This window comes from Dendrobates tinctorius, unplaced genomic scaffold (genome assembly GCF_039654945.1).
Source record: "Dendrobates tinctorius isolate UK_male_01 unplaced genomic scaffold, ASM3965494v1 ptg000090l, whole genome shotgun sequence".
Lineage (NCBI taxonomy): Eukaryota > Metazoa > Chordata > Amphibia > Anura > Dendrobatidae > Dendrobates > Dendrobates tinctorius.
The window spans coordinates 9366392-9393402 of record NW_027361758.1 but is presented as its reverse complement, the minus strand read 5'-3'; the positions used below and the strand labels follow the sequence as shown (position 1 = coordinate 9393402).

General features: G+C 43.4%; 1 protein-coding gene and 1 long non-coding RNA gene across 5 annotated transcripts; both read right to left on the bottom strand.

The window, feature by feature from the left end:
• Positions 1–1092: 1092 nt before the first annotated feature.
• LOC141098393 (uncharacterized) lies at positions 1093–4117 on the bottom strand. The gene is made up of 7 exons (XR_012234217.1): positions 4023–4117; positions 3812–3952; positions 3392–3742; positions 3183–3322; positions 2670–3112; positions 2143–2592; positions 1093–2023 (listed from the first exon to the last, which is right to left on the bottom strand). It is a non-coding gene; the product is annotated as an uncharacterized lncRNA (long non-coding RNA).
• Positions 4118–8786: 4669 nt separating this feature from the next.
• Positions 8787–21919, bottom strand: MTRFR (mitochondrial translation release factor in rescue). 4 transcript variants are annotated; one of them, XM_073586087.1, is made up of 4 exons: positions 21773–21911; positions 21157–21400; positions 15000–15282; positions 8787–10051 (listed from the first exon to the last, which is right to left on the bottom strand). In XM_073586087.1, exons 3-4 carry the CDS (start codon positions 15267–15269, stop codon positions 9836–9838), a joined length of 486 nt encoding a protein of 161 aa, XP_073442188.1. In that variant the 5' UTR covers positions 15270–15282; positions 21157–21400; positions 21773–21911; the 3' UTR covers positions 8787–9835. The 4 variants fall into 4 exon arrangements, with proteins under 4 accessions (XP_073442188.1, XP_073442190.1, XP_073442189.1 ...); XM_073586089.1 differs by having other exon boundaries at positions 21225–21400; XM_073586088.1 differs by lacking the exon at positions 21773–21911 and adding an exon at positions 21661–21761.
• Positions 21920–27011: the final 5092 nt, after the last annotated feature.

Here is a 27011-nt window from a genome sequence, read left to right as displayed (position 1 = left end):
GTGGATGAGGTGGTGAAGGCATGTATGATCCTGCACAATTTTGTAATTTCAAAGGAACCAGTTTCCATTGAAGAAAAATGTTTGTGAAATCACCTTGTGGGATTATCACCAGACAAGTGTTCGGAGTACTCTTTCAGTTATAAAAATGAGGGACACATTTGCTGATTATTTTATATCAATGGAAGGAAGAGTTGACTGGCAAGATGACATGGTTTAATTTTTTTTTTTTAATGTTATACCAAGGTTCCTTTTTTTGTATAACAAAAACTTTTGTAATTTTTCCATTTCTGTTTCATAGTTTTGGTACCTTTACACCAATTTTGTGTACTAAAAGTGTGGTGTTTTTTCCATGTACATCACTGTTGTTCGTTGACCCTTTTTGTACCTTTCAAAAAATGTGTATTTAACCTGTACATCTCTGGTGTACCTTCACCATTTTTGTACCTTTACAAAAAAACTGTTTCTTTTACTTGTACACCACTGGTGTACCTTGAACCTTTTTGTACTTTTACCAAAAAATGTTGTGTATTTTACTTGTACACCACTGGTGTACCTTGAACCTTTTTGTACCTTTACAAAAAATGTTGTGTATTTTACTTGTACACCACTGGTGTACCTTGAACCTTTTTGTACCTTTACAAAAAATGTTGTGTATTTTACTTGTACACCACTGGTGTAACTTGAACCTTTTTGTACTTTTACCAAAAAATGTTGTGTATTTTACTTGTACACCACTGGTGTACCTTGAACCTTTTTGTACTTTTACCAAAAAATGTTGTGTATTTTACTTGTACACCACTGGTGTACCTTGAACCTTTTTGTACCTTTACAAAAAATGTTGTGTATTTTACTTGTACACCACTGGTGTACCTTGAACCTTTTTGTACCTTTACAAAAAATGTTGTGTATTTTACCTGTACACCAGTGGTGTACCTTGAACCTTTTTGTACCTTTACCAAAAAATGTGTATTTTACCTGTACACCACTGGTGTACCTTGACCCTTTTACAAAAATGTGTGTTTAACCTCAACACCACCGGTGTAATGTTTTTTTACTTAACACTAAAGAAAAAAATTAAACAACACAATAAAATTCTTTTGAACCAAAAAATATTTTATTTATTTTAACAATTTGGTAAACATTTTTTACAAATGCTGGTATTGTTGGGTGGAGATATCATCGGAGGGGTAAACAGGGCTGACCACATCGAGGGGGGGAGGACTGGGAACAAGGTTGGGGAGGATCAGAAGTGGAAGGGGGGTTTAAAACATGAGGTGGGACGGGAGTTGATGGACAGAGGACGTTTGTGGGAACATTGAGGTATAATGAAATGGGGAAGGAAGGTACTGGGAAGAATGGAATGGTGAAATCGAGAAAGGAGAAGGAGTGGTAGGAGGATGGACGGTGGGAGGATGGACAGTGGAATGAGAAGGTGATGGAATAGGTAGATGGGTAGGTTGGGAGGCCTGGGAGATTGCAGACACTAGAGCATTGTGACAGCTTTGTATCACATGCATCTGCAGGTGAGGATTTAGATTTTCCATGTGCCGGACAACTGATTGGAAAAAAATATGTCTCGGCGCCTGGTTTGCCTCTGAATGCATCCTCTCCATATAACTTCTGTGTTCCATGATATTTTGATTTATCATGTTCAACCCAGAAGTTATCTGTTGCCCTAAAAGTCGGAATGCATTCTGGATGGATGCATTCAGATTCAAACAGTCAGAAAAAAACATCCTTTCCTGACCTCTCAGACGCTGCCGTCCAGAACCAAAAGGTGGTAGAGATGTTGCGGCAGTGTCAGAGGAGTGGGGTAAAAGGTACTCTAAATCGTCAACCTGCAGCTTCATGTGATAAACACTGCCCTGCTGCACCAGTGCTGGTGGATGGGAAAGAGGGACGAGACAAGAGGGAAGGTACAGAGGGGTCGGGTACCTCGACGTGGTCCCTGGTGGCAGTCTCCGAAGGGATCCCTCCAGAGGAAGCCAACTCAGAAGCAGGCTCCCGAGTGCTGCAGATGGTGCTATAAAAGAGAAAAAAAAAATATATTAATATATTGATATTTCATTGGCCTTGCTGAAAAAAAAATTAGGTTAAACATGTAAACATTTGTACTACAGAAATAGTGTGTGGAATATTTACCTTCTGCTCACCATCGTTGACCGGAGGAACGACAGGGCTCTGTAGTATTTATACCGGCTGCTCCTGCATCCTCTCGATCCACTTGAGGCCTGCATCTCCTTGTTGAAGTTCCTCTTGAAGCGATCCCTGAGTGACCGCCACCGCGTGATAACCCTGTCACCTGTGAAGCAAAAAACAAAGTGGTTAGTATTCAACACTTCACATGTTGTAACATAACTTACAGAAATCTGAATACTTGTGCGATAAATCCTGGGCCCTCGCATCGAGCTCCTCCCAGTTTTCTATAACAACTAAGCAGACTTCATCCCAATGACGTCGGGTGGTTGGTTGGTTAGCATGGCGGCGGTCCGCCATGTTCCACAGCGGCTCCCGCTCTCACACTGCCTCGATGAGGGTGTCCACATCAATGATCCCCTCGTCATAATCTCTGTCGGGAGCACGCTGTGAAACCTGTGAAAAAAAAAATTAATAATAAATTCATACACATGAGGTTCATTAATCAATCACCCAAATAAAGTGTTACTTACTCTTCGCTGACCGCCGGAACCATCACCTCGACGACGCTGGGATGTCCTGGGAGTCGCTCTAGTGCAGGCACCAGACTGAGAAGACTATAAAAAAATAAAAACATGATTATGTGCTTGGATGGATGCGTAGTTATTGTGTGTGCTGTGATGAATATTTGTGTTGGGTGTAGCATTATGTATGTCAGTATTTGTATCTGCTAAACTTACACTCTGCGCGCCCCCTCCTTGTATTTCTCCACCCTGCATGTCTCCTCCTGGAAGCTCCTCAGATTCAGCTTCCTGTGAAAACAGAATACATGCATATAGGGTTAAAAAAAAGTGTCAAATAAGAGTAAAAAAATTTTTTATTACCTCAGTTCGCTGATGCTGTGAGGGGGGGCCCCCAGAAGAAGACATTACTAACAAATTGCTGCGGTCTGGCTGGCGGTGCTTCTTGAATGGATCTGCAAGTATAAAGACACTTGTAAAGCTACTATACAAAGGATCAACAAGCTTTCAGGCCTTTATACTTACAGGGAAAATAGAACTGGTTGCCTAGAGGTGTAGGATGCGGCCTGGCTGGTGGTCTCTGCTGCAGTCTAGCTGGCGGGTCTCTGCTGCAGCCTGGCTGGTGGCTCTGCTGCGGCCTGGCTGGTGGTGCTTCCTGAACGGATCTGCAAGTATAAAGACACTTGTAAAGCTACTATACAAAGGATCAACAAGCTTTCAGTCTTTATACTTACAGGGAAAATAGAACTGGTTGCCTAGCGGTGTAGGATGCGGACTGGCTGGGAGGTCTCTGCTGCGGTCTAGCTGGCGGGTCTCTGCTGCGGACTGGCTGGCGGCTCTGCTGTGGCCTGGCTGGTGGGGCTTCCTGAACGGATCTGCAAGTATAGAGACACTTGTAAAGCTACTATACAAAGGATCAACAAGCTTTCAGGCCTTTATACTTACAGGGAAAATAGAACTGGTTGCCTAGAGGTGTAGGATGCGGCCTGGCTGGTGGTCTCTGCTGCAGTCTAGCTGGCGGGTCTCTGCTGCAGCCTGGCTGGTGGCTCTGCTGCGGCCTGGCTGGTGGTGCTTCCTGAACGGATCTGCAAGTATAAAGACACTTGTAAAGCTACTATACAAAGGATCAACAAGCTTTCAGTCTTTATACTTACAGGGAAAATAGAACTGGTTGCCTAGCGGTGTAGGATGCGGACTGGCTGGGAGGTCTCTGCTGCGGTCTAGCTGGCGGGTCTCTGCTGCGGACTGGCTGGCGGCTCTGCTGTGGCCTGGCTGGTGGGGCTTCCTGAACGGATCTGCAAGTATAGAGACACTTGTAAAGCTACTATACAAAGGATCAACAAGCTTTCAGGCCTTTATACTTACAGGGAAAATAGAACTGGTTGCCTAGTGGTGTAGGATGCAGACTGGCTGGCAGGTCTCTGCTGCGGCCTGGCTGGTGGTGCTTCCTAAATGGATCTAAAGTGACCCTTTTTTTAAATGATACTACAAACAGTTTTTGGAGACAGTTTTTATTTATTTATTTTTTTTCAATTTTTTTTTACAAGTTGGAGCTACTATGCTCTTTAATTTAAATACAACTACAGTACATGAAAAAAAATGGCTCAACACATGCTACACAGCACACTTGGAAATATTCAAATAAAATTACAGTAGTATGAAAATAAAATTCAGTACACATGCAACAACAGAAAAACAAGTAATTTATGAAAAAAAAATGCAGAATAAAAAAACACACAGACATGCAACACTGGCAGGCCACACACACAGGCAGGACACACAAACACACAGGCAGGACTCACACACACACAGGCAGGCCACACACAAGCAGGCCATACACACACAGGCAGGCCACACACTCACACACACACAGGCAGGCAAGCCACTGACACACACAGACATGCCCCACACAGGTTATTCTCACACTTGCAGGCCTCTTTGCTGGCAGGCTGTTGGTGCTGGCACTGGCAGGCCTCTCGGTCCTGGCTTGGTGGTGGCAGGCCTCTTGGTCCTGGCTTGGTGGTGGCAGGCCTCTTGTTCATGGCTTGTGGTGGCAGGCCTCTTGGTGCTGGACAGGTGCTTGCAGCTGCTGGCAGGCTGTGTCTCTTCTATCTTGATGCTGGTGCTGCATGTCTGGGCCCAATGGGTAATTAGGCCACCTTATATACTTTTTTCAGCAAAATCTGAACTCCAATATAGCGCTCCTTCCCTTCCGAGCTCTACCATGCACCCAATCAGTGGTTTACCTCCACATATGGGGTGTCAGCATACTCAGGATAAATTGCACAACATCTTTTGGGGTCCAATTTCTCCTGTTACCCTTTGGAAAAAAAATTGAACGCGAAAAGATCATTTTTTGTGGAAAAAATGTGATCTTTTATTTTCATGGTGCTACGTTAACTTCTGTGAAGCACTTGGGGGTTCAAAGTGCCCACCACACATCTAGAGTACCATAGGGGTCTAGTTTCCAAAATGGGGTCACGTGTTGGGGGTCTCCACTGTTTAGGTACGTCAGGGGCTCTGACAATGTGACACGTCACCCTCAAATGATTTCAGCAAAATCTGGTCTCCAATATGGCACTCGATTCCTTCCAAGCTCTCCCATGCGCCCAAACAGTAGTATTCTCCCACATATGGGGTATCGGCGTGCTCAGGAGAAATTGCACAACAAATTGTATGGAGCAATTTTTCCTGTTACCCTAACTTCTGTGAAGCACCTGTGGGTTCAAGGTGCTCAATAAACATCTAGATAAGTTCCCTAAGGGGTCTAGTTTCCAAAATGGTGGTCACTTGTTGGGGGTTTCTACTGTTTAGACACGTCAGGGGCTCTCCAAATTCCACATGGTGTCCGCTATCGATTCCAGGCAATTTTGCATTCCAAAAGTCAAATGGCGCTCCTTCCCTTCCAAGCCCTGCCATTGCCCAAACAGTAGATTTTCCCCACATATGGGGTATCGGCATGCTCAGGAGAAATTGCAAAACAAAATGTATAGTCCATTCTCTCCTGTTATCCTTGCAAAAGTTAAAATAAAAAGTAGGTCTAAAGGAAAATTTTTGTGAAGGAAAAGTAAATGTTTATTTTTTCCTTCCACTTCCAATAATGAATGTGAAGCACCTGAAGGACTAATAAACTTCTTGAATGTGGTTTTGAGTAGCATGGGGGGTGCAGTTTTTAGAATGGTGTCACTTTTGGGTATTTTCTGTCATATTGACCCTCAAACTCACTTCAAATATGAGGTGGTCCCTAAAAAAAAAAATGGTTTTGTAAATTTTGTTGCAAAAATGAGAAATCGCTGGTCAACTTTTAACCCTCATAACTTCCTAACAAAAAAAAATGTTGTTTCCAAAATTGTGCAGATGTAAAGTAGACATGTGGGAAATGTTATTTATTAACTATTTTGTGCGATAGGACTTTCAAAATTTTTGCCAAATTTCCATTTTTTTAACAAATAAACGCAAATCATATCAAATAAATTTTACCACTATCATGAAGTACAATATGTCACAAGAAAAAAAAACCTCAATCACCAGGATCCGTTGAAGCGTTCTAGAGTTATGACCTCATAAAGTGACTGGTCAGAATTGAAAAAAATTTGCCTGGTCACGAAGGCAAAAACAGGCTCTGGCGCGAAAGGGTTAAGATCTGGAGACTGGCTAGGCCACTCCATGACCTTAAAGCGAACCTGTCAGCTGTTTTGGCCACTATAAGATGCGGCCACTGCCATTCAGGGCTTATCTACAGCATTCTATAATGCTGTATGTAGATAAGCCCCCGATCCAACCTGCAAGATAAGAAAAATAAGTTTTATTATACTCACCCGGGGGGGGTGCTCCGGTCCGATGGGTGTCGCAGGTGTAGGCCCTTCCATCTCTTTGCGACACCGCCCTCCTGCTTGCTTCATGGTCCCTGGCATCGCGCTCCTGTGCAGGCGTACTTTTCTGCCCTGAGAGACCCAGCGCCTGCGCACTGCAGGAATTTGCTCTGCCCTCAACAGGGCAGAGAAGTATGCCTGCGCAGGAGCACGATGTCGGGGAGCCTGTGAATCAAGCAGGGCAGTGTCGCAAGAAGACAGGAGGCGCCGGACCCGGACCGACGACACACCCCTCGGATCAGATCAGGCCGCCCCCCAGGTGAGTATAATAAAACGTGTTTTTCTTATCTTGCAGGTTGGATCGGGGGCTTATCTACAGCATTATAGAATGCTGTAGATAAGCCCTGAAAGGCAGTGGCCGCATCTTATAGCGGCCAAACCTGGTGACAGGTTCCCTTTAATGTGCTTCTTTTTGAGCCACTCCTTTTACTTCCTTGGCTGTATGTGTTGGGTCATTGTCTTGCTGGAAGATCCATTTTTAATGTCCTGATGGACGGAAGGAGGTTGTCGCTCAGGATTTTACGGTACATGGCTCCATCCAATCTCCCATTGATGCGGTGAAGTAGTCTTATGGCCTTAGCAGAGAAACACCCCCAAAACATGTTTCCACCTCTATTCTTGACAGTGGGGACTGTGTTCTTTGGGTCATATGCAGCATTTCTCTCCCTCCAAACACAGCGAGTTGAGTTAATGCCAAAGCCCTCAATTTTTACCTCAGCTGACCACAGCGCCTTCTCCCAATCACTCACAGAATCATCCAGGTGTTTATTGGCAGACTTCAGACGGGCCTGCACATGTGCCTTCTTGAGCAGGGGGACCTTGCGGGCACTGCAGGATTCTAAACCTTTACGGCGTAATGTGTTACCAATGGTTTTCTTGGTGACTGTGATCCCAGCTGCCTTGAGATCATTAACAAGTTTCCCCCGTGTAGTTTCAGGCTGATCTCTCACCTTCCTCACGATCAAGGATAGCCCACAAGGTGAGATTTTGCATGGTGTCCCAAATCGATGTCGACTGACAGTCATTTTGTATTTCTTCTATTTTCTTACTATTGCACCAACAGCTGTCTCCTTCTCACCCAGCGCCTTACGTATGGTTTTGTAGCCCATTCCAGCTTTGTGCAGGTCTCTGATCTTGTCCCTGACATCCTTAGAAAGCTCTTTGGTCTTGCCCATGTTGTAGAGGTTAGAGTCTGACTGATTAATTCTTAATTTTGAATCTTTTATAAAGGTGACTATGTAAGATAGCTGTCTTTAATGCAGGTAACAAGTTGATTGGGAGCATCTAATTGGCCTGTAGGAGCCAGAACTCTTATTGGTTGGTAGGGGAGCAAATACTTATTTCTCACTGCAAAATGCAAATAAATTTATATAATTTATACAATGTGATTTTCTGGATTTTATTTTTGATATTCTCGCAATGTTAAAAATAACCTACCCCTAAAATTATAGACTGTTCACGTCTTTGTCAGTGGGCAAACTTACAAAATCAGCAAGGGATCAAATAATTATTTCCTTCACTGTATATGATATTCATTTTGTTACTATATTATGAATAGCTAATCAGAGCACCACATATAGACCCCCCACACAGGCCACTCTGGAGCACGAGCATATCATTAACTCAAAACTGAAAATAAAGATTAAACAACCACAAGATGGATTTCATCACCCCAGGTATCATTTTAATCAGCATAAGGGCGCCGACCTGACACTGTGTGTAGGTTACTGTGCACAACCCTGCTGACAGGTTCCCTTTAAATAATTTAAAAGTTGGCTTGGGGGTACCCCCCCCATTTTTGACTACCAACCAAGCTAGAGCAGACAGCTGGGAGCCAGTATTCTCAGACTGGTAAGGGGCCATGGATATCGCCCCTAATCCCCCCCCCCGAGCGTAAAAGTAGCAGTCCACAGCCGCCCCAGAAAACGTTCATCTATTAGATACGTCAATTCTGGTGCTTTGCCCGACTCTTCCCACTTGCTCTGACCGCTGGTATTAATCTTTATGTAGATCAAAGGCAGTGTTTGACCGTGCTGTCATGCACATGACAGTGTGGCAAACAATAGATGTTCGGGCTCCCCATTCATGAGTGGGGTCCGGGTACTGTTCTGGTACCTGAACCAAACTTGTTTTTAACTGTTCAGCTGAACCTGCTGGACCTGAACATCCAGGTGTTCGCCGACCACTATATGACAAATGATATAAAAACAGAAATACTAAAAATCATGTACATTTGAAAAAGGCTCAGGTAAAGCTGAAACTTGTCACACTGTAGGATGCTTTCTTTATTTGAATACAGCTTAAACCACAGCTTTGTGAAACGTGGGCCCCAGACATCTTTTCTATATATTTATGGGACGCCATCCCTATATATGAGTGTCACAAGATTTTCAATTGCTGACTGGACATTTTTCACTAGACATTAAGCAATGGGTAAAAGGACAAACACCGGATGAAAAAACAATGCTGCTTACTAGTATGCATATTTATCTCATGAAAGGAAATAGAATACATTGATTTTTTTGTTTGTATTATTAAATATTTAATGAAAATTCCAATAGTATTTTAGAAAAGCTCATGAAGTTTACAATATGTTGGTCATTAGAATACTTCATCACTAATGGACTTCCAGATTATTGATGAATCCATACATATATTGATTGCTTTTCAAACTCAACATGTTGTTTTGCCACACAGATCTACATTTTACACTAGACTCGCAATTTATGCCTGCAGACAAATACACAAAAAATGTCTGAATTTTGGTGTTTGTCATCTAGAGCTATATCCACTTTTTTTAATTTTTTTCTCAATTAGCTTGTAATTGCACAGATAGGAAAACATACATTTTAGACATGTTGAAACATGCTACTATATGTTTTAATATGTCTCATTGAGAATAATGGAAAAAAAGTATACATATTCTATATATTTTTTAAACCAAAAAGAGTGGTGGGCAACTAAGTTTTTTTGCACGTAAAAAACCCCCCCAAAAAATAACATGCACAACCTGACCGAACGTAGTCAAGACATTTTCTTACCACATCATATCCATCTTAGTGTAAGTCTGAGCACCGTATTTTGAATTTTAGAAGTATACAGCCAGCAGAACACACTGTATATATGTGAACGTAGCCCTAACCAGTCCATCAGTGTGGCAGCAATATAATTATTTCTTGATTTTTGTCTCTGCATCAAGAATTGTGACCACAACATCTGAAGGAGAAAGCTTTCCTTTGTAACCGTATACCCACCCAACAACAAAGTATCAATTATCTTTAGCGATAACTATTACGGTACAACAATCTACTCCTTTATTTCTAAGTTCTGCATCTCTTTGAAATGTTTTTTCTTTTCCAAATTGTCTTTGGCTTTTTTCCTTTTCTCTTGTTTTCTCTTTTCGGCTTCTTCTTTTTGCTTGAAGATATCGCTGCTTTCTCTTTTATAGAAAAAGTCAACTTTTTCTTGAAGTATTCTTCGAGCTCTTATTCTGTTAACCTCCGTGGACCTTGTTTGGTGGCACTAAAAAAACAAAAAAACAGAGGAATCCATTGAAAGTAATCTGATGTGAAGATCTTACACAGAGAAATTTAGAAAGCCTGAGGGTAAGGGTACTGGCACACTTAGCGATGTACCAGCTATCCCGACCAGCGATATGACGCTGTCAGGAACGCTGGTACATCGCTAAGTGGTCGCTAGTGAGCTGCCACACAGGCAGATCTCACTAGCGACATCGCTGGGGTCGCTACTTACCTGTCACACCAGGCGATCCTGCGTCCTCCCGCCCGGCTCCACGCGTCGCTCGTCGTCGTCGTCGCCGCAGGAAGCTGACGACGAGAAACAGTCCAGCCTGTTCTCGCGCGATCAGCGATAACCAGCGGGGGAGCGGGTTGTAGGTAAGTATCAGACACAGCGATATCGCTAGCAATATCACTATAACGTCACTAGTTATAGCGATATTGCTAGCGATATCTCTTAGTGTGACAGGCCCTTTAGGCAGTAGATCCATCATCACATGGACAAAAGGTATGGAAGTGTATTGTACTATGCTACTGTATTTGGTATATTATAAGGTATTGTTTTTATTTTTTACAAGGACCTTATGGGTAACAGATTCCTCTGTATGGCATTCAGTAAATGTGGATATTATGAGCTTTTCATTATATATCCAGTAAAGGATGGTCTTTATAGCTTTTAAGTGACAGATGCACAACAGTGGTACCGTATATACTTGCGTATAAGCCGAGATTTTCAGCCCATTTTTTGGGGGCTGAAAGTCCCCCTTTCAGCTTATACGCGAGTCATATACGCCAGGGAGTCGGCAGGGGAGGGGAGTGTCAGGTCATACTTACCCCCCTGGCGCGGTCTCTGCAGCCCCCCCCGCTTTTCCCACGATCTCCCTTCCTTCAGCGGAGGGGTACCACATGACCGCTGAAGAAAGGAAGAGCTGTCAGAGAAGTAGGGGGGCTGCAGAGACTGCGCCGGGGTGGAGGGGAGTATATGCGATATTCACCTGTTTCCTGTCCATCGCTGCTCGCCGCTGTCTGCCAGGTCCTCAGTCAGTGACGTTCAGGTAGCAGAGGGCGCGGTGACGTAGTTAGTGCGCGCCGCGCCCTCTGCTGCCTGAACAGTCGCTGACAGAGGACTCGGCAGACAGCGGTGAGCAGAGATGGACCGGGGACAGGTGAATATCTCAGGTGAATCATAGAATCGTAGCGTTGGAAGGGACCTCCTGGGCCATCTGGTCCAACCCCCTGCTCAAAGCAGGATTCGCTAAATCATCCCAGACAGATTTCTGTCCAGCCTCTGTTTGAAGACTTCTATTGAAGGAGAACTCACCACCTCTCGTGGCAGCCTGTTCCACTCATTGATCACTCTAACTGTCAAAAAGTTTTTTCTAATATCTAATCTGTGTCTCCTCCCATTCAGTTTCATCCCATTGCTTCTAGTCTTTCCTTGTGTAAATGAGAATAAAGATGATCCTTCTACAATGTGACAGCCCTTGAGATATTTGTAGACAGCTATTAAGTCTCCTCTCAGTCTTCTCTTCTGCAAGCTAAACTCTTCTCTTCAGCGGCGACACCGGCACCTGGCCCCCATAGTGCACCAGTGTCCCCGCCTGCTCAGGACCCGGCACCTGGCCCCCAGGAACAAGTGAGTATGGCATTTTTTTTTATTTGCAGCAGCATATGGGGTATAATCTATGGAGCATCTTATGGGGGCATAATGCATGGAGCATGTTCTATGGAGCATCTTATGGGGTATAATCTATAGAGCATCTTATGGGGCACAATCTATGGAGCATTTTATGGGGCATAATCTATGGAACATCTTATGGGGTCATAACCTTTATGGAGCAGCATATGGGGCATATTATTCTATGGAGCATCTTATGGGGCCATTATTAACCTTTGTGCAGCATTATATGGGGCGTATTTTGTATGGGGCCATCATGAACTGTATGGAGCATTATATGGGACTCCTGATTCAATATGGATATTCAAAAACATTTTACCTACATTTATCCATTTTTATTTTTGAAATTTACCAGTAGCTGCTGCATTTTCCACCCTAGGCTTATACGCAAGTCAATAAGTTTTCCCAGTTTTTTGTGGCAAAATTAGGGGGGGGGATTTGGGGGGGGGGGGGTCGGCTTATACACGAGTATATACGGTAACCATTTAATGGATATGTCATAAAAAAACAATTAAAACGCTTAGGATGTTTTTAAAGGGAACTTGCCATGTCCCCCATGCCCTCCAACCCAGCAGCATTTATATATGTATTACTAAATTCCCTGCCTTCATAATTTTAGTCACTTAAATCTATGTTTAAAAAAAGTATTTATAAGCTCCATTTTTCTGATACTAAATTGGGCTTTTGACTAGTCAATGGAACGTTAGTTTCACCAGACTAGTTGACCCTCTCCGCATGTTATCTTGCCCATGTGAGCGTGGTAACATTATTTTTACGAGCCAGCGTCATCTCCAGCTCTCTGCAGCGTCATTGTACCTCTGAAGTCGGGTGTGCGCTTCCCGGCTTCATAGGCCTAGTGCACCTTTGAAGCAAGAAAACGCAAACCCGGCATCATAGTCCCAGTGATGTGATGGGTTGGAGGGCATAGGGGACATGACAGGTTCCAAATAATTAACGTCATTATAACCTGTGTGTGACAGATACCAGTTATACTGTATGGTATCTCAATTGAGAAAAAAGTAGGAATGTGTTGCGTAATGCAACTAGTTATATTAAACTAGGATAGGTCATCAATGTCTGGTCAGCCGGGATCAGACACCTGGCAACCCCACCGATCAGCTGTTATTAGTGTTGGCGGCAGCAGCAGGAAGTACTTACTTGCTGAGCTGCTCTGTCTACTTGTAGTGGCCGATGCTTGGTACAGTACGTTCGCCTCCTATTCAAATTAATAGGATCTGATGTGTACTTGCACCCTGTAATGGCCACTGCAAGTAAGCGGAGCAGCTCGGCAAGTTAGTACTTCCTGCAAACGGCCGCCGACACAGATAGCAGCTGATCGTCGGGGTGCCTGGAGTCGGACCTAGCCGATCAGACAGTGAAGACCAATCCTAAGGACTGGATATCAAAATAAAAAGTAGTGGACAACCTCTTTAAATAAAAAAAATTGGTAAGGGTGTAGTAGGGAGATGACTCCTTGTCTGTAATGTGATCACCTTAATGGATTATGCTAAGAGAAAACCTCCTATTAATGCCTAAATATTGTATCCGCTGCTGCCGTCCTCCCCTATGGGTCTTTAGTGAAGTTCAGAAAAGAATAGGGTCTATGTATGAGTGCTGCGGTATCAAGCACTACTGAGCTCATCCATAAACCTGGTTCTTTACTGATCTTTCTGCAGCTATTTGGCATCATCACAGACTTGATTTCACATTTATATCAAGAGCTTATACAGTATATTAACCAATTCAGGACTGGGCCATTTTCCCCCTTCCTGGTAAAGACACACATTTTCATATTTCTTCGTACATACGCTTCTCACGACTAAAAAAAAAAAAATCTCATTCGCATATTCATGTGGCGCATGATTAGCAATTCAGGCTAGCCGTTTTGTTTTGTTTTTTATTAACAGTACTTATTTTTTTGTACTCATTTCACCTACTCTGCTCCCCACCTCCCCAAAAGTCTTAAAAGATCTTAACATATTAATACATTCTACTGCTGATTTTCCCTGCAACTGAGGCTGGTAGACAAGTTACAGGTGAAATTCAACCACCTGCCTGCAAAGCAAAACAAGACTTGGATCTCCTTAGACCCAACAGCTCCTGCTCTCGCTACACCAAGCGATCAGCTGATCCGAGTCTGGAGGAGGCAATGTTGACAACAATTCATAAACTGTACATCAACGGTTGTTAAGAGCTGCGTGTACCAAAATCAGAATAGCAGAGATGGCAATAACCCACAGCTAGCTCCAACTTGCTTCTGAAGCTGCACAAACTTCTATAAGCAGCTTACTATGCACTGACATTTTAAATCATCAGTGCAAACTGCCTAGAGGTTTCACGTCTATGAGCAGTCTGGAACTAGCTAAACAATGGTCAAACATGCAATGTAAACATAGCCTTAAAAAAAGTGTTCTTCTTATTGGGTGGATATTTTTTTTTTCCATAATAATATTGCTAAAAGATAATTAACATATGCTATTAATAATGAAACATAATTTCATTGCGTCTGTTTAACCCATTTCGATACCTGGTGCTTAAGTTGTAAATCCAATAGGCTTCACGAATTAGTAAGCGGCCTCTAATACCACCACCCCGTAAAGGTTTATTAACCCGTTCCAGTTAAACAAACTCATAGAAATTATGCTTCATTATTAATAGCATATGTTAATTAAGTTTTAGCAATATTATTATGCACACATATTGGTTTGTTATATTCTTACCCATTGATGGGTTTTTCTGTTTTTGTGTCTGTTTTCCATGAACATCTCTGTCAGGACCTTATACATCATGTGACATGTTTCAGGTGTTTAATTGGTTTAGTTTCCCTATAAAAATGTGTGTGTCCTACTGATAGCAGCTTTGATAACGATCGCTCTTGCGATCGAAACGCGTCACTCTCCCAGTGTGCACTATAGTGCGGTCTAGGAGCATACCATGCTTTAAATTGTTTGAAGAAATTTGAAGAAATTTTTTATCCGAAGGAGCTGGAACAAAAGTTTTCTTTTTTTCTCATATGCATACGTCTCATCAGGACGGAGTTCTGTGCACCTTGAAGTATCGGTGAGCTGGCTTTTCCTTTTCTATCTATGAATATTGTTTTGTCCACTAAAATCAATTCAAAAAAATTACGATATCACACACTCAGAGGACGCTACGGTTTCTAAAAAGCAAACCACTTTGTGGAAAACAAAAAACGAAATAACAAACAACAAAATATACATTTAAACATCTAGAACAATGTCCTGCAAACTTGTCCCATTTACTGTTGTCATACCTTAACTACGATACCAGAAGGAATATGCTTTAATACAACACAGTTATTGGTTTTGTTTGTAGCCTGTCCCCCAGGGCCATGTCCACGGACAAACTGTTCTTCCAAGTCTTTTTCATCGAGTTCTAGTAAACCAGAAAATGAATCTTTTGTCAGCACTCTTTGGGTTAATATCCCCATAGTCCATGGTTTTAAGAAATGGAGCCGCTTTGCAGGAATCCATGGTTTCCAAGACAGCAGTTTAGACAAACAAAAGATGACGGCAGACGACATGGATTGGGAACATCTGTCCAATAAAAGACAAATTCTATTAATAATAGATATGTTGTTTGGCGCTATACATCGCTCATTGGCCCATTTATAGTATCAGCATGCTTACATTATTAACGCCCTGAGCACCAGACCACAACTATTTTTTACCTTCTGTCCAATTTATTTATTTTTTTCAGGGGGGTGGATGTAGGCAGAATTAGAAAAAAAAAAAAACTAATAAAAAGCAAAGCAAATCTACCTTATTTTCTATTTCTTTACATTTTCCACGAGATATACATGACATCACATGTATTGGACAGGTTGTTTCAATTAGGCTATGTTCACATGTGTGTTGCCGATTCCATTCAACGCTCAGTTGGATCTGTTGTCACCCAATGAACCACACTGACTTTTGGAATGGGGTATATCGGGTTCCGTCAAGCTGTTTTGCCCCTTTCATTTACACTGGAAATATAACATGGCATTTTTTTTGCATATGGAACAAACACAGGCGTCTGAATAAGGCTTAATGTTTATTCATATTTCCTAGTATTTTAATGCACTTCTGCTTTTGGCTGCATCCAGAACTTTCAGTGTCGTTTTTCCATAAATTCTCGGTGTAAAACCATCATCAAGGAGCAAAGAGGAAATGAGAGATTTGGGTTAAAATAAGGAACTGCTCCTCGGAAAGAAGGTCACTTGGGAAGTATGTGCAGTCAGGCTGAAACGTCTCACCTGTAGAGCGGATGCAAAAATGGTGCTGTAGTAGACTAGGGTCGCACCACATTTTCTATCATCCAAGAGAATCAATTCTGCAAATCACACTATGAGCAAACAGAATTTGATCAGAGTGTGATCCAATTTGCTCAGATGAGGATAAAATAGAAAAAAAAAAAGGTCTCCATTCAGTCAGTGAGTCATTCACATTATTCACGGACTCATAGACTTGTATGTCCGAGTGCGATCTGATTTACGGATAAAAACACTACATGCTGTGATTTTTTAGCTCGGACAGACTTTGTCCGAGGTAAAAATAGGACTAGCTCGCAGCCCTAAAGAATATCACTGGTTCGAGTGCAATCCGATGTTTTGTCGGATCGCACTCGGGCTGCAATAAAATCCGTCTGCATGAGCCCTTACACTTGGGAAGCCAAGGGCTCATTTACATCTATAATATAATGATCAGAGTGTCACTCTGTCCAAAGCCTTTATAGACTGCGCAAGTGCGAGGCGCCTGCGCAGTATGGACCCCACAGAGTTACGCATACGGGGATGAGGATTGTGGCCCAGGAGATCGCAATATGCGTAAGCACTGAACGCATACCACGATCTCCGGCACAACAAATTACCTATCCAGTATTGCCATGGGGTCTCACCGAAATGTCAGGAGAGGGTGGGTTGTGGTGCCGGAATCGGCGTCTGCGCAGTCCACGCTTTTTCGGCGCCATTTTGTTGACACACTGCAAGGTCTTCAAGAAAATGGCGTCAGATATTGTGAGATAAGCACACGTTGACTCAGGTGCTATTTTATGGGAGCAGTACATCACAACTTGGCAGCAGCACATAGCAGAATGGGGGCGCAGGGTGGGAGCTGCACATGACAGGATGGGGGCGCAGGATGGGAGCAGCACATTACAGAATGGGAGTGCAGGATGGGAGCTGCACATGACAGAATGGGGGCGCAGGATGGGAGCAGCACATGACAGAATGGGAGTGCAGGATGGGAGCTGCACATGACAGAATGGGGGCGCAGGATGGGAGCAGCACATGACAGAATGGGGGCGCAGGATGGGAGCAGCACATGACAGAATGGGGGCGCAGGATGGGAACAGCACATGACAGAATGGGGGCGCAGGACGGGAACAGCACATGACAGAATGGGGGCGCAGGATGGGAACAGCACATGACAGGATTGGGGCGCAGAATGGGAGCAGCACATGACAGAATGGGGGAGCAGAATGGGAGCAGCACATGACAGAATGGGGGAGCAGAATGGGAGCAGCACATGACAGGATGGGGGTGCAGGATGGGAGCGACACATGACAGAATGGGGGTGCAGGATGGGGGCGCAGAATGGGAGCAGCACATGACAGGATGGGGGTGCAGGATGGGAGCAGCACATGACAGGATGGGGGTGCAGGATGGGAGCAGCACATGACAGGATGGGGGTGCAGGATGGGAGCAGCACATGACAGGATGGGGGTGCAGGATGGGAGCAGCACATGACAGGATGGGGGTGCAGGATGGGAGCAGCACATGACAGGATGGGGGTGCAGGATCGGAGCACCACATGACAGAATGGGGGCACAGGATGGGAGCAGCACATGAGAGAATGGGAATGCAGGATGGGAGCAGCACATGACAGGAAGGGGGCGCAGGATGGGAGCAGTATATAATAGGATGGGGACGCCAGATGGTAGCAGCACATGACAAGATTAGGGCACAGGATGGAAGCAGAACATACCAGGATGGAGACCATATACAAATATAAATGCTCACCACCCGGGCGTAGAACGGGTTCAATAGCTAGTGTACATAGAGCGGCCATGGGTTTTGGGTTGCCTGTAGGATCAGTTTCATAAGGATATACTGTATGATACTGTTAGTTTTGGTCAAAACACTCCTAGTTGCTACTATAGGATCTTGTGAAATACCCCTTATTATGTGCCACATCACTGGAAGCAGTAACACATCTATGATTACTTTCAAACATGCTATTTTAATGCATGGTTTTTTTTAAAGCAACTAAAATTACAAGTGAATTCAGGAATGTATAATTAGACTTTTCTATACAGTGGTGTGAAAAACTGTTTGCCCCCTTCCTGATAGCCTATTCTTTTGCATGTTTGTCACATGTAAATGTTTCAGATCACAAAACAAATATAAATATTAGACAAAGACAACACAAGTAAACACAAAATGCAATTTTTAAATGAAGGCGGTTATTATTAAAGGAAAAAGAAATCCAAACCTACAGGGTCCTGTGTGAAAAAGTGATTGCTCACTAAACCTAATAACTGGTTGGGCCACCATTAGAAGCAACAACTGGAATCAAGCGTTTGTGATAACTGGCAATGAGTCTTTTACAACGTTATGGAGGAATTTTGTCCCACTCATTTTTGCAGAATTGTTGCAAATCAGCTACACTGGAGGGTTTTCGAGCATAAACTGCATTTTTGAGGTCATGCCACAGCATCTCAATCGGATTAAGGTCATAGCTTGACAAGGCCACTCTAAAGTCTTAATTTTGTTTTGCTTAAGCAATTCAGAGGTGGACTTGCTGGTGAGTTTTGGATCATTGTCATGCTGCATAACCAAAGTGCGCTTTAGTTTGAGGTCAAGAACAGATGGCAGAACATTCTCCATCAGGATTTTTTGGTAGACAGCAGAATTCATGGTTCCATTTATCACAGCAAGTCTTCCAGGCCCAGACCATCACACTACCACCACCATATTTTACTGTTGTTAGGACGTTCCTTTTCTGAAATGATGTGTTACTTCTATGCCAGATGTATTGGGACATAGGCCTTCCAAAAAGTTCAACTTTTGTCTTGTCAGTCCACAGAGTATTCTCCGAAAAGTCTTGGGAATCCTAAAAAGGTTTTCTGGAAAAACCGTGACAAGCCTTTATGTTCTTATTGCTCAGCAGAGTTTTTGTCTTGGAACCCTGCCATGCAGGCCATTTTTGCCCAGTTTATTTCTTTTGGTGGAGTCATGAACAATAACCTTAACTGGGGCAAGTGAGACCTGCAGTTCTTTGGATGTTGTTGTGGGATCTTTTGTGACCTCTTGGATGAGTCGTTGCGCTATTAGGGTAATTTTGGTTGGCTGGCCATTCCTGGGAAGGTTCACCACTATTCCATGTTTTTGCCATTTGTGGAAAATGTCTCTCACTATGGTTCTCTCACTAGGCTTTATAACCTTTTCCAGACTGATAGATCTCCATTACTTTGTTTCTCACTTGTTCCAGAATTTCTTTGGATTGCAGCATGATGTCTAGCTTTTGAGGATCTTTTGGTCTACTTCACTTTGTCAGGCAAGGCCTATTTAAGTGATTTCTTGATTGAGAACAGATGTGGCAATGTGGCAGTAATCAGGCCTGGGTTTGGCTAGGGAATTTGAACTCAGCTTCCCAAAAATATGATAAACAGTTAAGTTATGTTTTAGAGGGGTGGGAGCAATCACTTTTTCACACAGGGCCTTGTAGGTTTTTTTTCCCTTAACAATAAAGACCTTCATTTAAAAACTGCATTTTGTGTTACTTGTGTTATCTTTGTCTATACTGTAATTTAAATTTATTTGATGATCTGAAACATTTGACTGTGACAAACATGTAAAAGAATAAGAAATCAGGAAGGGGGCAAACACTTTTTCACACCACTGTATACCTCAGACCAGTGTTTCCCAAACCTTAGCCTCACAGCCCCCCACAAGTCATGTTTTCAGCATTTCCATACTGTTGCACAGGTGAGAGAATTGCTGATGCCTTCATGATACATCCATCACCTGTGCAATACTAAGTATCCATCTCTGTAGACGTAATGTACTATGTCTGAAAATATGAACACTGCCAAAAAACAGGATACAAATCGAACCCCCAGATGCACTGCATAAACGCAGTGTGAGCAGGGCCTTACTATCAACTTCTGACATTGGATTTAATTACTTTATTACAAAAAGCTGCAGTAACAGTGTATGTGACAGCACCCTTAGGTTAAAGCTGGTTCATGTCACACAATTCATTACACATGACCTATTTTAATTCAAGTTTAGCAACTTTTTAGTCATAGTTGCATTACATAAGGGCGTGGTCATGACAGATTCTTCTTATGGAAAAAAATCCAATCACAGATTTGCTTTCTGACATACAGAATAGAGATTAGCTCTTTTCAATAACCTTAAAGGGTTATTCTAATCTCCAAGTTCTTATCCCAAAATGTAGTAGGTGTAATAATAATATCAGTAAATACCTCCAATTAGAAATGTAGTATAGTTCTTCTGATTTGCTATGTTGCTTACCTCATGTGCAGGCATTGCAGGACCTAAGGTATCCATAGTTACGACCACTAACAGCTAACTGTCACTACCTGAGTGGTCATAACCATGGATATTTGAGCTACTGCAATGCCTGCACATGGGAAAGTAACATAGTGAATCAGAAGAACTATACTACATTTGTAATTAGAGGTATTTGCTAAAATTACACCTACTACATATTGGGATAGCTTCTTGGAGATGATAATATGCCTTTAAGGCCTTCAATCATCTGTGAAAAAACAATACTGGCGCCATCAGTGATTTCCATCAGTGTGGTCATCCGTTTTTTTCTGCTATGGTTAAAGAAAGAATTACATTTTATACTTTGCAATGTTAAACACGTACAACACACAGATGCCATCCATGTGCCGTACATGTTTTCCACCATAGACTTGTATTTGCCTTTGTCATCCATGCTGCTGGGTAAAAACTGACATGTGCATAGCAGCACAGGTGTTAATGGGTACATGTGGCATCCCTGAAATAACGTACTGGAATCATGAACAAGTGAAGGAGACCTAAAAGTGTTGTCCTGTGAATACATGTTATCAGGTAGTAACTTGCTAATTGGTGGGAACCTGACCATTGAAACCAGCACCGAATGGCAAAACGGGGCACTGCATCCCAATTATAAGGGAGCACATGCTGGACCCCTTCTCCATTCATTCTCTGTGGGGCTGCTGAAAGCTTCACTTGGCTTTTTCCATAGCAAATTAAAAGATCAGAAGTTGGGAACTTGAGCCGCCGTTCCTTTTTTGTAACACGGATAAAAATGCCATTCTTCCAATCAGCCCTAGCAGTGGGAGCGCTCGCCCATCCCCGATCAGTAAGTTACCCCCTATAATGCAGATAGCTGATAACCTGTTCTCACCTGACACCTGCTATGAGGGGCTACCAGAAGAGCCGGCCACGTAGAATTCACTTCAATAAACAATATACCTCTTGTTATTTATCAGATTTCCAACTGAAGTCAATGGGAAGCAGATTGTGGGCAGATGTGTAGTAGAGCAGTCCGCTGCCTCCTCTGCAGTATCACTCCATTGCTGCAAGTGATGCTGATAGCAACTACGTATCCCTCCTATGGCAGTGATATGCCGTCATGTGTAAGGAGATGGCTTTAATAAAAGAAAAGAAAAAGAAAAAAAAAATATATATATTACTGGGACAATCTCTTGAAATAGGAATATCATTCCCAGGAGCCAGCACGTGATCAGCAGAGAGGATGGTCAGAACTGTGAAATACAAGTTTCAGTTTAAAGAATGTACACTGTAATCTGATTGGCTGGCACAGCTTTACATCCTGTCTGCCCTATATTATACATATATCTCTCCCCTATCTACTAGCAGCACATAAAGGAGGACTCTGGCATCTCACCCAGTAAGAGTGCAGCTTAACTGAGAAGTGTAAAAAGTACAGGCGACGTTAAGCGACGAAGCTAAGTCACCTTTCAAGTACACAGATATCAAGAAATTGAGCAAGCACCTACCACTTAGGTGAGCCTCACTGCGCATGCGCGAAGATCCGTCATCCTCTTCTTTCTCCGGGATTAAAAACACCAGAGCTTCTATCACACGGGTAGGCGCAGCCACTGGCGGCCATTTTCTCGGAGACCACACGTCGACGAGTTCCATTCAATGTAACTACATAAAATGGCTCCTGCAGCGGCGACATACATGTGCTCAGTAGTGTGTCCCTAATAACAAAGCGTTGAAAATTATTGCGGAACAATTACAAAAATGTGACTTTTCTTCATTACTAACCATCCAGTGACTGTCCGAGTGCAGATATGACTTCTGAGTAGTAATCGCTAGAGAGAAAGTAGTTAAGTAACTATAAGAGGGTCAGTGCAGATAGAACAAGCGTACTGGAAAATGTCGTATCAAAAGTGATGAAGCGGGAACCTCCAAAATAATACATTAGCCAAAATTGTACCTCAGCCAATGTAATACCTCAACAAATTTTCAATTTTCACTCCTCTAGTTTAAGAGTAACCTTTCTCATGTTTCCTTTGACACACAGCTCTCTGAAGACTTGTTTTTCCGGGATGAGTTGTTAGCTCGTCATGGTGGCTCAGTGGTTAGTCATGCAGCGGTGGGGGTCTTGGGTTCAAATCCCACCAAGGACAACATCTGCAAGGAGTTTGTATATTCTCACCATATTTGCGTGGGTTTCCTCCCACATACCAAAGACATACTGATAGGAAATTTAGATTGTGAGCCCCATCGGGGACAGTGCCAATAATGTCTGTAAAGCGCTGTGGAATAAATGGCGCTATAATAATAATAATGTCTGTAAAGCGATGTGGAATTAATGGCGCTATATAAATGAGTAACAACATCTGCAAGGAGTTTGTATGTTCTCCCCGTGTTTGCGTGGGTTTCCTCCCACATTCCAAAGACATACTGATAGGGAATTTAGATTGTGAGCCCCATCGGGGACAGTGCCAATAATGTGTGTAAAGCGCTGTGGGATTAATGGCGCTATATAAATGAATAAAATACATTTTTAAAACACCATTCATTTTGCCATATAACATACTGAAAATAGAAGAAAAAAATTCTGTGCCGTCACATGGAGTAACCCCCCGCAATTCCACCATTGTATTTTGGGCTTTGTTTTGCAGTATTCATTGCACAGAAAAAGTTACCTGGCAATGGTATTTTACAGCAACACCAAACAATGCAGTTATTTTTTTTAATCCAAATAGTCGCGATTTTCAGAGATCCGTAACTTTTTTTTTTTATTATTGTTTAGTTATACATGGTTTGCTTTAGTTTCTGTTGGTACCATTTGGAAGTACATACAATGTTTTGATTGCTTTTAATTGCATTTTATTTGATGACGTGCAGAACCGAAAAATAGCAATTCTGGATTCGATTTTTTTTTTCTTTGTGGTGTTTATATCACTAGTTTTTCCAAGATGATGGTGACTGGGGTCAGTCTATACTGGCCCCTACCTTCCTTGTTTGTTGGGCTCTCCACGCATGTGTCATGACTGTCACACAGGGGCGACACATGCAGCTGAGCAGCCGGAGCGATCCAGGAAGCCGGGTTCCTTCTGCAGCTGATTTGGTAAGCCCTATAGCTTGCCAAATAACCCTGATCCGATCAAGTTTGCTCATCTCTACTTGCTAATTTTAACCACTACTGATCTATAAATACAGATGCCATATGGATAACAATACAGATGAAAAAACATGCAGGTTTTTTTTGGATGAAAATGTGACTTTTTTACATGCTTGTGTGAACTTAGCCTCACAGGAAGGAAGGGTGTGTGTCTGCACTGAGCAATACTATGTCACTGATACTAGGTGTGGAAAGGGATGGCAGAGAGGTATGCAGGAAGAAATCTAATTAAGGTGATGGCAAGGCGTGGCAGGTGTAACATGTAAAGACAGACATTTGCAGTACAATATAGCCATGACAGAGTGCCAAGAGACCAGAAGAAGTGGAGCAATACCAACTGATCACTGCCAGTCAGAGAGCCTGAAGGCGGCATTTTCTTTTATATAAAATCTACATGGTCCAATGGTCTGCCACGATATTGCACACTAACTAAGCAATAAAGGTCACTGTTGTAAAACTGACACAGTGTAGAAATTGTGCTGTAGGCAACACCTAAGGGCAGAGCCGGTTTTAGGAAAAGTGGGGCCCTAGGCAAAAGTTTAAAATGGGGCCCCAAATGCTAACATATTGCACATCACACAGAAGCATTTCGGTTGTATTTACATGCGCTGAGTTAAGGCTGCTAAACGAGCGTGATCAACAATATTGAAGTCGTGTGATGCTTGTTTTCCTGCCTCTTTCCACCAGCTGAGAAATAATAATGGGGACATAACAATCACTAATAGATCCCCATACAGTATCATATTATCAGCAGCACATCTACAGTTTACACCGGCGATGTGCTGCTGAGAACAATGTTTTTTGTTCCAGCGTAAACAATCAAATCACTCGATGAATATGCAGCATTTTGCTTGTTTAGTATAATACACCCCATAGTCCTCCATATATTATAATATGCACCACAGTCCTCCATATAGTGTAATACACTCGCCATAGTCCTGCATATAGTATACAGTAATATACTCCTCCACATATTAAAATACACTCCTCAGTCCTAAATATAGTATTATACACTTCCCATAGTCTTCCATATAGTGTAGTACACTCCTCATAGCCCTCCATATAGTATAGTACACTCCTCCATATATTAAAATACACTGCTCAGTCCTCCATATAGTTTTAGGCATCAGATTTCTGTCACTGCACAGCGAGAATCCCGAGCCTTACTTCCAGCGGTCTCCCATTCCTCTCCAGCCGCAGAGGAGATTGCGCAGCAAACTCGTCAGTCCAGGCGCTCTGCCCAGACCAGCTCCGTGGGTTTGCTTGCTGCTGCCACCTCTGACACAGCTATGTCAATACATGCTGATCAGCAGCGAGATTCTCCAGGGACTAAGTCCCCATGTCGGGCCACTGAGCATGCCCGTGGAGTGATCTTCCATTGGAGATCGAAGGTCACGTGCTCAGTTCCTGCTCCTGTTCGGATTGACCCATCCGAAAAGCCAGGAAAATCCCGGACGCTCGCGGCTATAAAAGGTTCGCATGGCCGCTCGGCTAGGATAAGATTGTATTTACAGACTATGTGGAGTGAGTGATGTATGCACACATGAATGTCTCTGGTGAATGACTCATTAAGAAACCCCTACCCTTGGTACGCATGTGTTGTGCAGCCTAGCCTGCTAGCGCCCAGGCTTAGGCGTAGGTAGGACAGAGGTTGAGTCAGGCATCAGTCCTCACCAGGGACTCGGCACGCCTCAGTGCACGTGCTCCATAGCCAGCGTCTATAGCGGCGTTCGCGACGCCGCGTGTTCAGTGGGCCTAGAAGGACTCTAACCCCGTGTCCTTGGGGTAGAGCTCTGTGGCCGTACACTGCGCTCTTTTGGCCGGGCTCTGTGAGCTTAACAGGCTCCGGCATCTATGTTCAGCGGTTGTGCAGCTCTGTGCATTAACAGAGTTCGCCCCTGTTCACATTGGGTGACGTAACCCACGTGTGACTGGTTTCACACCGCTTAATTCTTCCGCCAATACTTAGCAGCAGTGTACCACCTCTGCACGGTGGACCCCGGGCTGCAAACGCACCTACTATTATTTTATAATTTGGTGCGTTCCGCCAGCCCTAACATATAGTATAATACACTCCTCATAGTGCTCCATATAGTATAATGCACCACCAGAGTCATCCATGTAGTACAATTCAATTCCCATAGTATAATACAACCCATAGTTCTTCATATAGTATAATGTATTCTCCATAGATGTAGATACAGTATCATGCAGTCCACATATAGCATAATGTAGACCCCTCAGAGTATAATGCAGTCCCGCCATACGATATAATGTAACCCCCCCATAGAATATAATGCAGCCCCTCCGTAGAATATATGGTAACCCCCCCATAGAATATAATGCAGCCCCTCCATAGAATATAATGTAGCCCTCTCATAGAGTATAATGAGCCCCCATACAATATAATGTAGCTCCCTCAGAATATGATGTGATCACCCCTCATAGGATATAATAAATATAATACAGCCCGAATAGAATATAATGTAGCCCCCATAGAATATAATACAGCCTCCCCCATAGAATATAATACAGCCTTCCCAAAGAATTTAACATAGCCCCTCATAGAATATAATACAGCCTCCCCCATAGAATATAATATAGCCTCTCCCATAGAATATAATACAGACTCCCTCATAGAAAATAATACAGCCCCCCCATAGAATATAATACAGCCCACCTACCAGTCCCCATAGAATATAATGTAGCCACCCCCCACCAGTACCCATATAATATAATGTAGCCACCCCCCACCATTTCCCATAGAATATAATGTAGCCACCCCCCACCAGTACCCATAGAATAAAATGTAGCCACCCCCCCTCCAGTCCCCATATAATATAATGTAACCACCCCCCACAGTCCCCATAGAATATAATGTAGCCACCCCCACCAGTACCCAAAGAATATAATGTAGCCACCCCCCACCATTACCCATAGAATATAATAGTCACCCCCCACCAGTCCCCATATAATATAATGTAACCAGCCCCACCAGTACCCATAGAATATAATGTCGCCACCCCCCACCAGTACCCATAGAATATAATGTAGCCACCCCACACCAGTTCCCATAGAATATAACGTAGCCACCCCCACCAGTCTCCTGAGAATATAATGTAGCCTCCCCCCAGTCCCCATAGAATATAATGTAGCCACCCCCCACCAGTCCCCATAGAATATAATGTAGCCCCCCCCCCTCGAGAATGTCCCCACAGTCCAGTACTCACTGACATATTAAAAAAAAACACAATCCTCACCTCTTCTTGTGCCCCGTGCTGCTCCCGGCTCCGGTCTCAGCAGCTGCACTGCCCGGCACACAGCAGGTACGCAATGAAGTGACATCATCGCACACCCGCAGTGTCAAAGGCAGAGGGGAATGATGGGAGAGGGAGTGTCATGTGACGCTTTCCCCTCCATCATTGCATTGAACTGTATCGGCGCATAGACGCTGGTATAGTTGAATGCGGTGGTGGCAGCAGGGGGAGTCTGCGCCGGCGGCAGGCAGGCCCCACAGCAGCAACTGGCTGGGGACCCCTGGGGGAGTGGGGCCCTAGGCATCTGCCTGGTCTGCTTGCCGCCAACGCCGGCCCTGCCTA

Excerpts from the sequence above, each read along its gene's own strand:
- MTRFR (XM_073586090.1), bottom strand. The coding sequence starts at position 15,269 with ATGTCGTCTGCCGTCATCTTTTGTTTGTCTAAACTGCTGTCTTGGAAA. Across the intron at positions 10,052-14,999 it reads CTTCTGGTATCGTAGTTAAG|TGCCACCAAACAAGGTCCAC; the intron begins GTATGACAACAG and ends TTGTTTTTTTAG.